The 17,131-nt window shown below is 42.7% G+C and overlaps 1 protein-coding gene across 1 annotated transcript; it reads right to left on the reverse strand.

Moving 5' to 3' along the window:
• Window positions 1-9,187: 9,187 nt before the first annotated feature.
• Window positions 9,188-14,847, reverse strand: LOC121541101 (D-dopachrome decarboxylase-like). The gene is made up of 3 exons (XM_041850084.1): window positions 14,637-14,847; window positions 10,489-10,664; window positions 9,188-9,874 (listed from the first exon to the last, which is right to left on the reverse strand). Exons 1-3 carry the CDS (start codon window positions 14,742-14,744, stop codon window positions 9,802-9,804), a joined length of 357 nt encoding a protein of 118 aa, XP_041706018.1. The 5' UTR covers window positions 14,745-14,847; the 3' UTR covers window positions 9,188-9,801.
• Between the last annotated feature and the right edge of the window lie 2,284 nt (window positions 14,848-17,131).

Genomic DNA, 17,131 nt, shown 5'->3' on the forward strand with positions numbered 1-17,131 from the left:
CGTGCGAAGGATTTTGGTGAAATTAAAGAGGGGTGAATGTAACAGGTCAAAGAATTACAGATTTTTGCAACCGTTCATTTTCTATTTTTTATTTTATTTTGTGAGTTGATTTCACCAAAAGATTGTATTGTTCAGCATTTCATGTAGTTTACAGATATTGGGAGAGTTAGTTGTGTAAGTGCGCCCTCTAGAGTGTTGGTTTGGTTATATGCGGAGTTGTCTCATGATTTTCTCAGTCTGCATTCTACTCGACTGAGAGAGGTATGTGTTCACTTCGGCGTGATATAAACTTGATATACCTGTTAAAACTAAAAAGTTTCAGTGCACATAGTAACTTGTATGTATATTATATGATGAGTGTACGTACATTTAATCAAGCTGTGTCGTGAATTTAGCTATTTTTGAGAGTTTGAGAAATTGCTAACTTAGCTAACCTCGTGTTTTGTTTAGCTGTAAGTTAGCAATCGTCATTCTATCCTCTTGTGTTGAAGCCCACGTTGTTCTTTTTATGTTAGGCGGATTCTGGTCGAGGGTAGAGTTTTGAACATTTTCTCTCCTTGATGTTGAACAGATTGAGAGAGTTGTACACAATAAAGTGCCTTCAAGTACGCCAGTGTCTTGTCTTCAGTGCACCGGAACACAACGCAGTAGTCGGCAACGAGCAGACCGTGCCGGCTACACTCGGAGTACAAGTCCTGGTAATGTTGACCTGTTTAAAGGTCTTACTCACATCGGCTACGGCAAGCGTGATCACACAGTCGTCAGGAACAGGTGCTCTCATGCATGCTTTGGTGTTGCTTGCCTCGAGGCACGCATATAAGTCATTTAGCTTGTCTGGTAGGCTCGTGTCACTGGGTAGCTCGGGGCTGGGCTTCCCTTTGTAGTCCGTAATAGTTTGCAAGCCCTGCCATATTGGACGAGCGTCAGAGCCGGTGTAGGAGCATTCAATCTCAGTCCTATATTGACGCTTTGCCTGTTTGATGGTTCATCGGAGGGCATAGCGGGATTTCTTAGAAGCGTCAGGGTTAGAGTCCCGCTCCTTGAAAGCGGCAGCTCTACCCTTTAGGCGGATGTTGCCTGTAATCCATTGCTTCTTGTTGGGATATGTACATACGGTCACTGTGGGGACGACGTCATCGATACACTTATTGATGAAGCCGGTTACTGATGTGGTATACTCCTCAATGCCATTGGATGAATCCCGGAACATATTCCAGCCTGTGCTAGCAAAACAGTCCTGTAGCTTAGCATCTGCGTCATCTGACCACTTCCGTATTCAGTGTGTCACTGGTGCTTCCTACTTTCGTTTTTGCTTGTAAGCAGGAATCAGGAGGATATAATTATGGTCAGATTTGCCAAATGGAGGGCGAGGGAGAGCTTTGTACGTGTCTCTGTGTGTGGAGTAAGTTTTTTGAGTTTTTTTTCCCGTCTGGTTGAACATGTGACATGCTGGTAGAAATTAGGGTAAAACGGATTTAAGTTTCCCTTCATTAAAGTCCCCTGTCACTAGGAGCGCTGCCTCCGGATGAGCATTTTCTTGTTTTCTTATGGCCTTATACAGCTCGTTGAGTGCGGTATTAGTGCCAGCATCGGTTTGTGGTGGTAAATAGACAACTATGAAAAATATAGATGATGGTAAATAGTGTGGTCTACAGCTTATCATGAGATACTCTACCTCAGGCGAGGAAAACCTTGAGACTTCCTTAATATTCGATTTCGCGCACCAGTTGTTATTGACAAATAGACACAGACAGCCACCCCTTGACTTACTGGAGACAGCTGTTCTGTCTTGCCGATGCACAGAAAACCCAGCCAACTGTATATTATCCATTTCGTTCAGCCACGACTCAGTTTTTAATGCCCCGTTGTTAGGATAGTCTTGAACAGAGCTCATCCAGTTTATTCTCCAATGATTGCATGTTGGCCAATAGCTTACAACATGAGTTTGCTTTGGCTGGGGATCACTCGATCCTCCTGGCTGCACTCATGATACATTTTATGGCAGTAGTTAGGCAGTGGTAGAAAAAGTACTGAATTGTTATACTTGAGTAAAAGTAAAGATACCTTAATAGAAAATTACTCAAGACAAAGTGAAAGTCACCCAGTAAAATACTACTTGAGTAAAAGTCTAAAAGTATTTGGTTTTAAATATACTTAAGTATCAAAAGTAAATGTAATTGATCAAATATACTTAAGTATCAAAAGTAAAAGTATAAATCATTGCAAATTCCTTATATTAAGCAAACCACACAGCACAATTTTCTGGTTTTTTATTTATTCACGGATAGCCAGGGGCACACGCCAACACTCAGATATCATTGACAAACTAAGCATTTGTGTTTAGTGAGTCCATCAGATCAGAGACAGTAGGGATGAACTGGGATGTTCTCTTGACAAGTGCATGAATTGGACCATTTTCCTGTCCTGCTAAGCATTCAAAATGTAACGAGTACTTTTGGGTGTCAGGGAAAATGTATGGAGTAAAAAGTACATTATTTTCTTTAGGAATGTAGTGAAGTAAAAGTAAAAGTTGTCAAAAATATAAATAGTAAAGTAAAGTACAGATACTGAAAAAAACGACTAAAGTAGTACTTTCAAGTATTTTTACTTAAGTACTTTACACCACTGTAGTTGTGTGGTCCATAAAATTAACATAAATTGTAAAGAAAGTTGTCAAATAAGTCACCTTCAGGAAGGTACTGCCATGAGAATAGAATAGAATTCTAGAATGCAGGGTAACTGATAGAACAACTTTTTTTCCCCCCAGAGGGACATCAGCTGTGGCAAGTGGTGTTCACATTAGATAATAAACAAACAGCAACATTCACACATGAGTGAAATACTATAATGTGATGAAGCCATAGGACTACAAAACTGATCAATATCAATCTTATTTCAGTTTATAGAAAAATTGTAGATCAACAACGTTGGCTTGTAGATGTCAATGTTTAGAACAATTATTTAGGGGGCTGTTCCAACGAATGATATCGGCTCAGGATGGTCCTCAAAATAAACCAATATTCAGCCAATTGTTCATTGTTGTCAACTCTTATCTTCCTTGCCTCTTGCTACTCATACACGACATTCCAATATCTGATCAACATGATGTGAGGTCAATCATGGGTTCTTATAGTAATTTCAGCTGTGCTGTCCATCGAGTTGAAGGAACTGTGGGAACATTCTTCAATATGTGCAAGGCACTGTCCAGTACTGTATTCATACTGTAAACAAGGCCAAACTTTTTATACAGAATATTCTCAGGTTTAGATCCCACTTGTAATAGATGCAAACCGACCACCTGTTAATCCACATGTTCTGGTCCTGATTCTATTTCTGAAATAACATGTCTTAACAGGAGCATTTTGAAACATGAGTAGTCATAGAGAGCCCAGAGTCTGACAAACCTGTCTGTCTCTCCATCTCGCTGTCTCTCACACACTCCCAAGGAGGGAGGAGTTTGCGAGTTGTTTCCCGGCTGAGTACTCATATCTACAGTATACCGATATTTCCTGGTCTGAAAAGTGAAAGTAAAGCCAACGCTTCAATCAATTTTTTACCAGTTTTTCTACTTGCTCTACAGTACTGTGTGTAGTGCTCAACAATTGTGAATTGTTTGGATCAGCTGCTTGCCAATTATGGAGGATCTGGCACCTAACATAGCTTTCCTTCCATCCCAAAGAGCCGGCTGGAGAACGAAGACAGGACAGATACAGTGGATAAGATGGTGCAGACTTATAATCTGGACGGTGCTGTGACAATCGCTCTGGAGATTTTATTTTATTGTATTTATTTCACCTTTATTTAACCAGGTAAGCCAGTTGAGAACAAGTTCTCATTTACAACTGCGACCTGGCCAAGATAAAGCAAAGCAGTGCGATAAAATCAATAACCCAGAGTTACATATGGGGTAAAACAAAACAAAGTCAAAAATACAACAGAAAATATATACAGTGTGTTCAAATGTAGCAAGTTATGGAGGTAAGGCAATAAATAGGCCATAGTGCAAATTAATTACAATTAGGGTTAACACTGGAATGATAGATGTGCAAGAGATGATGTGCAAAATAGAGATACTGGGGTGCAAATGAGCAAAATAAATAACAATATGGGGAGAACTGGAAGGAATGGCAGCCAAAGGAGGTGTTGGCTTTGGGGATGACCAGTGAGATATACCTGCTGGAGCGCATACTACGGGTGGGTGTTGCTATGGTGACCAATGAGCTAAGATAAGGCGGGGATTTGCCTAGCAGTGATTTATAGATGGCCTGGAGCCAGTGGGTTTGGCAACGAATATGTAGTGAGGACCAGCCAACAAGAGCGTACAGGTCACAGTGGTGGGTAGTATATGGGGCTTTGGTGACAAAACGGATGGCACTGTGATAGACTACATCCAATTTGCTGAGTAGAGTGTTGGAGGCTATTTTGTAAATGACATCGCCGAAGTCAAGGATCGGTAGGATAGTCAGTTTTACAAGGGCATGTTTGGCAGCATGAGTGAAGGAGGCTTTGTTGCGAAATAGGAAGCCGATTCTAGATTTAACTTTGGATTGGAGATGCTTAATGTGAGTCTGGAAGGAGAGTTTACAGTCTTTCCAGACACCTAGGTATTTGTAGTTGTCCACATACTCTAGGTCAGACCCGTCGAGAGTAGTGATTCTAGTCGGGTGGGCGGGTGCCAGCAGCGTTCGATTGAAGAGCATGCATTTAGTTTTACTAGTGTTTAAGAGCAGTTGGAGGCTACTGAAGGAGTGTTGTATGGCATTGAAGCTCATTTGGAGGTTTGTTAACAGTGTCCAATGAAGGGCCAGATGTATATAAAATGGTGTCATCTGCGTAGAGGTGGATCTAAGAGTCACCAGCTGCAAGAGCGACATCATTGATATACACAGAGAAAAGAGTCGGCCCAAGAATTGAACCCTGTGGCACCCCCATAGAGACTGCCATAGGTCCAGACAACAGGCCTTCCGATTTGACACATTGAACTCTATCTGAGAAGTAGTTGGTGAACTAGGCGAGGCAGTCATTTGAGAAACCAAGGCTATTTAGTCTGCCAATAAGAATGCGGTGGTTGACAGAGTCGAAAGCCTTGGCCAGGTCGATGAAGACGGCTGCAGAGTACTGTCTATTATCGATCGCGGTTATAATATCGTTTAGGACCTTGAGCGTGGCTGAGGTGCACCCATGACCAGCTCAGAAACCGGATTGCATAGCGGAGAAGGTACGGTGGGATTCAAAATGGTTGGTGATCTGTTTGTTATCATGGCTTTCGAAAGGCAGGGCAGGAGGGATATAGGTCTGTAACAGTTTGGATCTCAGACCCTAACCCTTTAAAGAGGGGGATGACCGCGGTAGCTTTCCAATCTCTGGGGATCTCAGACGTTACGAAAGAGAGGTTGAACAGGCTAGTAATAGGGGTTGCGACAATTTCGGCAGCTAGTTTTAGAAAGAAAGGGTCCAGATTGTCTAGCCCAGATGATTTGTAGGGGTCCAGATTTTGCAGCTCTTTCAGACCATCAGCTGTCTGAATTTGTGTGAAGGAGAAGCGGGGGGGGGGCATGGGCAAGTTTCAGTGGAGGGTGCAGAGTTGGTGGCCGGGTTAGTGGTAGCCAGATGGAAAGCATGGCCAGCTGTAGCAAAATGCTTGTTGAAATTCTCGATTATTGTAGATTTATCGGTGGTGATAGTGTTTCCTAGCCTCAGTGCAGTGGGCAGCTGGGAGGAGGTGCTCTTATTCTCCATGGACTTTACAGTGTCCCAAAACTTTTTGGAGTTAGTGCTACAGGATGCAAATTTCTGTTTGAAAAAGCTAGCCTTTGCTTTCCTAACTGATTGTGTATATTGGTTCCTAACTTCCTGAAAAGTTGCATATCGCGGGGGCTATTCGATGCTAATGCAGTACGCCACAGGATGTTTTTGTGCTGGTCAAGGGCAGTCAAGTCTGAGGAGAACCAGGGGCTATATCTGTTCTTAGTTCTGTATTTTTTGAATGGGGCATGTTTATTTAAGATTGTTCTTTAAAAGTAATTTCCTCTCAACCAGGCATCCTCTACTGATGGAATGAGATCTATATCCATCCAGGATACCTGGGCCAGGTCAATTAGGAAGGCCTGCTTGCTAAAGTGTTTTAGGGAGCGTTTGACAGTGATGAGGGGTGGTCGTTTGACCGCGGACCCGTTACGGACGCAGGCAATAAGGCAGTGATCGCTGAGATCCTGGTTGAAGACAGCGGAGGTGTATTTAGAGGGTAAGTTAGTCAGGATGATATCTATGAGGGTAGGGTGCCCATGTTTACGGATTTAGGGGTGTACCTGGTAGGTTCGTTGATAATTTGTGTGAGATTGAGGGCATCTAGTTTGGATTGTAGGATGGCCGGGATGTTAAGGATATCCCAATTTAGGTCACCAAGCAGTACGAACTGGGGGGCAAGCGGCAACAGTGAGAGACTTATTTCTGGAAAGGTGGATTTTTAGAAGTGGAAGCTCAAACTGTTTGGGCACAGACCTGGATAGTATGATAGAGCTCTGCAGGCTCGCTCTACAGTAGATTGCAACTCCACCCCCTTTGGCAGTTCTATCTAGACGGAAAATGTTGTAGTTGGGGATGGAAATTCCAGAATTTTTGGTGGCCTTCCTAAACCAGGATTCAGACACTGCTAGAATATCAGGGTTGGCAGAGTGTGCTAACGCAGTGAATAACTCAAACTTAGGAAGGAGGCTTCGGATGTTAACGTGCAGAAAACCAAGGCTTTTACGGTTACAGAAGTAAATAAATGATAGCTCCTGGGGAGTCAGAGTGATACTGGGGGCTGCAGGGCCTGGGTTAGCCTCTACATCACCAGAGGAACAGAGGAGGACTAGAATAAGGATACGGCTAAAGGCTTTAAGAACTGGTCTTCTAGTGCGTTGGGTACAGAGAATAAAGGGGGCAGATTTCCGGGCGTTGTAGAATAGATTCAGGACATTATGTATAGACAAGGATATGGAAGGATATGAGTACAGTGGAGGTAAACCGAAGCGTTGGGTAACAATGAAAGAGATAGCATCATTGGAGGCACCGATTGAGCCGATCTCGGCGTGTATGGGGGGGTGGAACAAAGGAACTATTTGAGGCAGTTTGAGAGGGACTTGGGGTTCTACAGTGAAATTGTATAATAAGAACTAACTGGAACAGCAATAGGCAAGGCATATTGACATGGGAGAGAGGCATAAAGCAATCACAGGTGTTATTAGAGAGAGCTATGACAACAACTGGTAATGGCGATGAAAGTTTGGGCTGAGGCTAAACAGATAAACAGGACAGGGTACCGTGTAAAGGAACAGTCCAGCAGGCATCAGCTGTGCAGCTGAGTGATCATAAGGTCCAGTGAACAGCAATATGTGAGTCCGAGAGCAGTTCGAATTGGTACTACAGCACAGCGATCAGGAAGCACGGCTGTCGTTTGCGTGTGCTAGCGGGCCGGGGCTAGCAGATGGATCTTCGTGGTCGTCGCAACGGGAAGCCTGTTCAAACCACATACGATTACGTCGGCAGACCAGTCATGATGGATCGGCGGGGCTCATTGTCGACTCTAGGAGGTCCCGTCCGGTTGACAGAGAGGTAGATAGCCGGGAGATGTGCCTGACTTAAGGCTAGCTCAAGGCTGATTAGCCAACAACAACGTTCATTTGGTTGCAGCTAGCTAGTTGCGATTATCCAGTGTTAAAGGTCCAGTGATTCAGTGATTCCGGCAGAAAATCTGATAGGTTCTGGGTCGATAACGCGCTGTGCAGACAGTGCAGACTGGCCGATAATAGTCCAGGCTAGAGCTGGCTGGTAGGTAGGTAGTGCAGGCCACGGACAAAGGTGAAAAACCGCTAACGGTGGCTAATAGCAAGTAGCTAGTTAGCTGGCTACTCCTATCCGGTAGACAGAGGTAGATAGCCGGGATATGGGCCTGCTCGAGGCTAGCTCAAGGCTAACTGATGCTTGCTTCGGGGGCAGTGGTGATTAGCCTACAGCAACATCCATTCGGTTGCGGCTAGCTAGTTGCGATCCGGTGTTAAGGTCCAGTGATTCAGTTATTCCGGCAGAAAATCCAATGTTCTGGGTGAAAACCGCTAACGTTGGCTAATAGCAAGTAGCTAGTTAGCTGGCTGGCTAGTTAGTTTCAACTGGAGATTCTAGATAAAGGTGAGTAAATAATAGAATCCGTTCTACATTGAGTGAGGCGGGTTGCAGGAAAGTATATTTAGTAGAAGGATGAAAAGTGTGATAGGGAAATATATACGTACAATACAAAAAAACTGTCTCTTTACACACAAGAGAACACGACCGCACTGCTACGCCATCATGGAACAGCACAAAGACAAACCAGAATAGTCTTGCTAAGAAGTTAAAGAACAACATACACAGTATTGGGGCATGTCATAAAATTTAAGGTCAGGGTGAGAACACATAACTAATATCCTGTGGTGTGAGAGTAAGGTAAATTCACATATTTTGACTGATAAGGGTTAAATCTTTGAGGCCTTTTGGTTTTGCTCTATCAACACCGGGGATATGGGGAGAAATCACTGTGCCATCATTCTCAATCTAAGAAAATAATGCATGCCTTGTTTTTTCACATGCCTAATGACGAGGAGCTAGAGAGATGTAGACAGAGGCTCTGCTGACCAAACTGATGAACAAGGATAAAGCTCAGGTGCAGTTCTACCTGACAGATAAAAGAGACCTTTATCTGGTGGCAGACCTGGAAAAGCAGAAGACATCCTGACAGATGCCATGCATACAGTAAGATAAGAGGGATGTTCTTGTCATTTCAACACAAGCCTACCAAGAATTAGCAAGATCATTGACATTTTCCTTGCCATTTTAAACAAAATCACATTATACTAATAAGCTGACCCAGCAGGTGCTTTTGCAAGGCAAACTTAAGACTTTTCTAAACTAAAAATAATGTATGGACAGAAAGCACACAGCCTAAATGTAAATTTGTTTTGCTTTTAGTGGGCTGTATCGCATGGAAAGATAGCAAAATGTTTACATTTGTTTGGTTTAGTCTACTTTTCCTAAATATCTAGCTTTTCAATGTCACAGTTTACCACACCTTGTATTATTTTAAAACACTTCCACTCTTCCTGTTGAGCGTGAAGAAATATTGGCAAGACATTCAAACCAGAAAATAATTGAGTCATGTGGGACACTCAAGTAAGAATTTAAGTACTTTTACTTCAAGACTAATTGTACAGCAAAGCCTTTACAACATTTACTCAAAAGGAATACATTATATGGAAATGTACTAAGCACAGTCCTTCACAAATACAGTATGCATGTTAGTCCAATGCAACATAGTGTGTTATGTGCTAATCTACTTCTATACTCTCAACAAATGCATAGAATGGTATTTCACAGCTGCCGTACACTGACATTTACCTAGATTCCATTGCATAGTATGTAATTAATGATTTATTGTTAATACTTGTCTATCATGTATGCTAAATGAATAGGTGAAATTACATAGTAAAAGCTTTGAATACAGGTCAATTGATTTACATTTCCTCTAATCAAAAATGAATATATTCTTATATCAGCTAGCTTGTCAAATGTATGGTTCTGGTTTACTATCGCAGACAACTATGTAATATAAATGAACGAGTTTCCAGGGCATAGATTCATGGGGTCACATACCATAGTGATCAAATTCAGTACAGGTCTTTGTCATGTCCAATTGAGTGGTGGAAATCCACTGCCAGGGTTTGTTCTCTCCGATGGTAACTGTTGTGGAATAGATGTTTGAAGTCATTCTGTTGCAGAAAGTGCCTCCTACAGGTAACTCATAACTGTTCCTTTCTTTCCAACCTGATGTGGCTCCAGTGCGTAGAACCTGATCACGACCCTGTGGAATACAAGTTCACCTACAATTAGATTCATGCATTGAAAAACATATACCAGAAGACCATGTTGCTATAATTTCAATCTACTAAATGCAATATTATATTTATGTAATATCAAATGCAATATAAAGTCAATACATACTTTGAATGCTATATGGTGTTGAAAGATCTCCTGTGCAACCCCTTACAGGCATAGGGCCTTAGACTATAATCAATACTTCATGGTAGTAGTAGCCTAGCCTAGACATCTGAACTACCCATAAATCCAGACACACCATGGCATAACAGATAAGAAACAGATGAAAAATTGTAGTTGAGTCAAAGTTGAGTTGGGCTCTAAAGAGTATGCAGGCAGGCTGGGTACAGGAACTTGCAGTGTACAAGAACTGACATACAGAGCCATAACAGAGTTGAGTTGGACACTCTTACTTTCAATCTGACAGAAGGTATCATTACATATTGCCCTTTAGCCACACCAATGCAGAAATGCAAGATCCTCTTATCTTCTGCATACAACAATTTTTCTGTCATTAGAACAGAACCAAAGCTCTGCAGTAGAGGATAGTACACTAAGCTAAAATAAATTAATGATTCGTTGCATAAATCAGATTCTAACCGGTCTTCAGTAAGTCCAAGTTCTCCTGTGAGGAAAGGGAAGATATTGGCACTGTGTTCCTTGTTCTTCTCGGCAGTGTCAGTGACGCCGATGGCGGACACGGACAGTATAACGCAAGGAGCGCAAGTTCCACCCATGAGCATTGGCAGTCCAGGTTTCACCACCAACATCATTCTCTGCATAGAAGACAGACAACATAAAATACACACAAGCACATTTTAAAAAATAGAATTAGCTAGCTAGGCTATAGCTAAGTATTTAAATATGGACACCGGAGTTAAAACCTTCATAGACGCTAACTACAGTGCCTTCAGAAAGAATTCACACCCATTCAGTTTTTCCACATTTTGCTGTGTTACAGCCTGAAATTAAAATTGATTAAGTTGAGATTTTGTGTCACTGGCCTACACACAATACCCCATGATGTCAAAGTAGAATTATGTTTAGACATTTTTACAAATTAACTAAAAATGAGTCAAAAAGTATTCAACCCCTTTGTTATGGCATCCCTAAATAAGTACAGGAGTAAAAATTTGTTTAACAAGTCATATAATAAGTTGCATGGACTCACTATGTGTGCAATAATAGTGTTGAAAATTATTTTTGAATCACATCCCTGACCAAGGCCCTTCTCCCCCGATTACTCAGTTTGGCCGGCGGCCAGCTCTAGGAAGAGTCTTGGTGGTTCCAAACTTCTTCCGTTTAAGAATGATAGAGGCCACTGTGTTCTTGGAGACCTTCAATGCTGCACAAATTTTTTGGTAACCTATCCCAGATCTGTGCCTCGATACAATCCTGTCTCGGCGCTCTACAGACAATTCCTTCAACCTCATGGCTTGGTTTTTGCTCTGGCATGCACTGTCAACTATGGGACCTTATATAGACAGGTGTGTGCCTTTCCTAATCATGTCCAATCAATTGAATTTACCACAGGTGGTCTCCAATCAAGTTGTAGAAACATCTCAAGGATGTTCAATGGAAACAGGATGCACCTGAGCTCAATTTCGAGTATCATAGCAAAAGGTCTGAATACTTATGTAAATAAAGGTATCTGTTTTTAATTTGTCATTATGGGGTATTGTGTGTAGATTGATAATAATGAAATTTTTTTAATTAATCCATTTTAGAATAAGGCTGAAACGTAACAAAATGTGGAAAAAGTGAAGGGGTCTGAATACTTTCCAAATGCACTGTATACACATATACAGTACCAGCCCTTGAATGAGTAGGAGTGTCCAAACTTGACTGTACAGTATATATATTTTACACATACAAAAGTATGTGGACACCCCTTCAAATTAGTGGATTCTTCTACTTCAGCAGTTGTCATGTCATTACATTAAGTGACATGCCAAACGGGAGATTCATACAAACTTCTTGACATCATTGATAGTCATGATACACTATATATACAAAAGTATGTGGTCACCCCTTCAAATTAGTGGATTCGGCTATTCAGCCACACCAGTTGCTGACAGGTGTATAAAATAGAGCACGCAGTCATGCAATCTCCATCGACAAACATTGGCATTAGAATGGCCTTACTGAAGAGCACAGTGACTTTCAATGTGGCACCGTCATAGGATACCACCTTTCCAACAAGTCAGTTCGTCAAATTTCTGCCCTGCTAGAGCTGACCCGGTCAAGTGGAAACGTCTAGGAGCAACAACGTCTCAGCCGCGAAGTGGTAGGCCACACAAGCTCACAGAATGGGACAGAACGGACGTATTGTCAACTGTAAAGTTTGGTGGAGGAGGAATAATGGTCTGGGGCTGTTTTTCATGGTTCGGGCTAGGCCCCATAGTTCCAGTGAAGGGAAATCTTAACGCTACAGCATACAATGACAGTCTAGACGATTCTGTGCTTCCAACTTTGTGGTAACATGGGGAAGGCCCTTTCCTGTTTCAGCATGACAATGCCCCTGTGCATAAAGCGAGGTCCATACAGAAATGGCTTGTTGAGATCGGTGTGGAAGAACTTGACTGGCCTGCACAGAGCCCTGACCTCAACCCCATCAAACACCTTTGGGATTAATTGGAACGCCGATTAGGAAACAGGCCTAATCGCCCAACATCAGTGCCCAACCTCACTAATGCTCTTGTGGCTGAATGGAAGGAAGTCTCTGCAGCAATGTTCCAACATCTAGTGGAAAGCCTTCCCAGAAGAGTGGAGGCTGTTATAGCAGCAAACAGGGGACCAATTCCATATTAATGCCAATGATTTTAGAATTAGACGTTTGAAGAGCTGGTGTCCACATACTTTTGGTCATGTAGTATATATGCTACTGCTTGACTAACAAAAATAAATGAACTTCATGCCCTGAATACAACACATTATGTTTGGGGCAAATCCAACACAACAATGAGTACCACTCTTCATATTTTCAAGCATGGTGGTGGCTGCTTCATATGATGGGTATGCTTGTCATCGGCAGGGACTAGCAAGTTTTTTAGAATAAAAAGAAATGGAAAAGAGCTAAGCTCAGGCAAAATCCTAGAGGAAAACGTGACGTCAACTATGACAGACAAATTGAGAGTTTTTTTTCTCCAGAAAATCACATTGTAGGATTTTTAATGATTCTATTTGCAAATTATGGTGGAAAATAAGTATTTGGTCACCTACAAACAAGCAAGATTTCTGGCTCTCACAGACCTGTAACTTCTTGTTTAAGAGGCTCCTCTGTCCTCCACTCGTTACCTGTATTAATGGCACCTGGTTGAACTTGTTATCAGTATAAAAGACACCTGTCCACAACCTCAAACAGTCACACTCCAAACTCCACTATGGCCAAGACCAAAGAGCTGTCAAAGGACACCAGAAACAAAATTGTAGATCTGCACCAGGCTGGGAAGACTGAATCTGCAATAGGTAAGCAGCTTGGTTTGAAGAAATCAACTGTGGGAGCAATTATTAGGAAATGGAAGACATACAAGACCACTGATAATCTCCCTCGATCTGGGGCTCCACGCAAGATCTCACCCCGTGGGGTCAAAATGATCACAAGAACGGTGAGCAAAAATCCCAGAACCACACGGGGGGACCTAGTGAATGACCTGCAGAGAGTTGGGACCAAAGTAACAAACACCTACCATCAGTAACACACTACGCCGCCAGGGACTCAAATCCTGCAGTGCCAGACGTGTCCCCCTGCTTAAGCCAGTACATGTCCCGTCTGAAGTTTGCTAGAGTGCATTTGGATGATACAGAAGAGGATTGGGAGAATGTCAGATGAAACCAAAATAGAACTTTTTGGTAAAAACTCAACTCGTCGTGTTTGGAGGACAAAGAATGCTGAGTTGCATCCAAAGAACACCATACCTACTGTGAAGCATGGGGGTGGAAACATCATGCTTTGGGGCTGTTTTTCTGCAAAGGGACCAGGACGACTGATCCGTGTAAAGGAAAGAATGAATGGGGCCATGTATCGTGAGATTGAGTGAAAACCTCCTTCCATCAGCAAGGGCATTGAAGTTGAAACGTGGCTGGGTCTTTCAGCATGACAATGATCCCAAACACACCGCCCGGGCAACGAAGGAGTGGCTTCGTAAGAAGCATTTCAAGGTCCTGGAGTGGCCTAGCCAGTCTCCAGATCTCAACCCCATAGAAAATCTTTGGAGGGAGTTGAAAGTCTGTGTTGCCCAGCGACAGCCCCAAAACATCACTGCTCTAGAGGAGATCTGCATGGAGGAATGGGCCAAAATACCAGCAACAGTGTGTGAAAACCTTGAAGACTTACAGAAAACGTTTGACCTGTGTCATTGCCAACAAAGGGTATATAAAAGTATTGAGAAACTTTTGTTATTGACCAAATACTTATTTTTCCACCATAATTTGCAAATAAATTCATAAAAAATCCTACAATGTGATTTTTCTGGATATAGTTGACGTGTACCTATGATGAAATTACAGGCCTCTCATCTTTTTAAGTGGGAGAACTTGCACAATTGGTGGCTGACTAAATACTTTTTTTCCCCACTGTATGTTTCGAAAAAAACGTATTGCACGCGATTATTTTTTACGTTTCTAAATGTTAAAACAGAGCGTCGGGATTGTAGTTCACATGGTAAGCGGTGCTTATAGCTGAGAACCCTTGGGATAAGGCAAAACAACTTCACTCAGTAACATTCTAGATACAGTAGCCTACTCACCTCTTCGGGTTTCCCTAGAACAGCAGCTGTTTTGGAGCACAGCTTTTTCAAGAAATCCTCAGAAAACATACTATCAGGTAAATTGCTTTCTAAATCAATGAACGGCATGATGATTTTGTAAAGAGGCCGTTCTTTCAGATGAGAAGGCTAGGGAGATCAACTTGTTGCAAGTGTTGACTTTGCTCCGGAAAGTACGTCTCTTCATTTGGGGCAAAAAGTACTTCCGGGTCACGGAATTTCGGAAATGTTCAAAATAAAAGTCCCCCACGTAATAGCAAAAAAGTCTCAGTAACCTGAATTTATTCATGATATAGAAAAAATAATTGTCTAAACATTAACAATGATTCATATTTAAGTGACATTTGCATTACATTTGAATTTAAAACATGTTCCAAGGTCAAATAAATGCCTCCAATAGGCATAAGGTTAGCAGTGTGGTTAAGGGTAGTGGTACCATATGATTGTGATATAACCAATTAGATCCCAGGAAACTTCAACTGCATTTTTCAACATTTCTGATTAGTCAGGAGACAATACAAACAAATCAAATTCATTTATTTCATTTTTTATTTTGTAAATATACACTGCTCAAAAAAAAGGGAACACTAAAATAACACATCCTAGATCTGAATGAATGAAATAATCTTATTAAATACTTTTTTCTTTACATAGTTGAATGTGCTGACAACAAAATCACACAAAAATTATCTATGGAAATCAAATGTATCAACCCATGGAGGTCTGGATTTGGAGTCACCCTCAAAATTAAAGTGGAAATCCACACTACAGGCTGATCCAACTTTGATATGTCCTTAAAACAAGTCAAAATTAGGCTCAGTAGTGTGTGTGGCCTCCACGTGCCTGATTGACCTCCCTACAACGCCTGAGCATGCTCCTGATGAGGTGGCGGATGGTCTCCTGAGGGATCTCCTCCCATACCTGGACTAAAGCATCCGCCAACTCCTGGACAGTCTGTGGCGCAACGTGGCGTTGGTGGATGGAGCGAGACATGATGTCCCAGATGTGCTCAATTGGATTCAGGTCTGGGGAACGGGCGGGCCAGTCCATAGCATCAATGCCTTCCTCTTGCAGGAACTGCTGACACACTCCAGCCACATGAGGTCTAGCATTGTCTTGCATTAGGAGGAACCCAGGGCCAACCGCACCAGCATATGGTCTCACAAGGGGTCTGAGGATCTCATCTCGTATCTAATGGCAGTCAGGCTACCTCTGGCGAGCACATGGAGGGCTGTGCGGCCCCCCAAAGAAATGCCATCCCACACCATGACTGACCCACCGCCAAACCGGTCATGCTGGAGGATGTTGCAGGCAGCAGAACGTTCTCCACTGCGTCTCCAGACTCTGTCACGTCTGTCACATGTGCTCAGTGTGAACCTGCTTTCATCTGTGAAGAGCACAGGGCGCCAGTGGCGAATTTGCCAATCTTGGTGTTCTCTGGCAAATGCCAAACGTCCTGCACGGTGTTGGACTGTAAGCACAACCCCCACCTGTGGACGTCGGGCCCTCATACCACCCTCATGGAGTCTGTTTCTGACCGTTTGAGCAGACACATGCACATTTGTGGCCTGCTGGAGGTCATTTTGCAGGGCTCTGGCAGTGCTCCCACTGCTCCTCCTTGCACAAAGGCGGAGGTAGCAGTCCTACTGCTGGGTTGTTGCCCTCCTACGGCCTCCTCCACGTTTCCTAATGTACTGGCCTGTCTCCTGGTAGCGCCTCCATGCTCTGGACACTATGCTGACAGACACAGCAAACCTTCTTGCCACAGCTCGCATTGATGTGCCATCCTGGATGAGCTGCACTACCTGAGCCACTTGTGTGGGTTGTAGACTCCGTCTCATGCTACCACTAGAGTGAAAGCACTGCCAGCATTCAAAAGTGACCAAATCATCAGCCAGGAAGCATAGGAACTGAGAAGTGGTCTGTGGTCACCACCTGCAAAACCAGTCCTTTATTGGGGGTGTCTTGCTAATTGCCTATAATTTCCACCTGTTGTCTATTCCATTTGCACAACAGCATGTGACATTTATTGTCAATCAGTGTTGCTTCCTAAGTGGACAGTTTGATTTCACAGAAGTGTGATTGACTTGGAGTTACATTGTGTTGTTTAAGTGTTCCCTTTATTTTTTTGAGCAGTGTATTTTAAGCCAGCCTGATTGGGTGGGCCAGTGTTCAATCTGGCAGGGCCTCTGCCCAGCCTTGCCCTGCCTTCGTCTCTGGTAACATGATTCAGTTTCCAGTACAGTATCCTACTGTTACACTGTATTGTTGTTGCTATGTTCAACTCATATTTCTGATTGGGAAGTTTACAATAAACAGCTTTGGAGTCTGAAACTCATGTTATGGTATTTTAGATAGCACATGAAATTCCGAGAGCACATGAACACAGCAAAAATATGTACACAATTATGTCATACGTTACATGTACCACGTGAATGCAATGACCAATAGAACTAGCGTATCCGAAGGAAGGACAG

Source organism: Coregonus clupeaformis, chromosome 27, assembly GCF_020615455.1.
Source record: "Coregonus clupeaformis isolate EN_2021a chromosome 27, ASM2061545v1, whole genome shotgun sequence".
Lineage (NCBI taxonomy): Eukaryota > Metazoa > Chordata > Actinopteri > Salmoniformes > Salmonidae > Coregonus > Coregonus clupeaformis.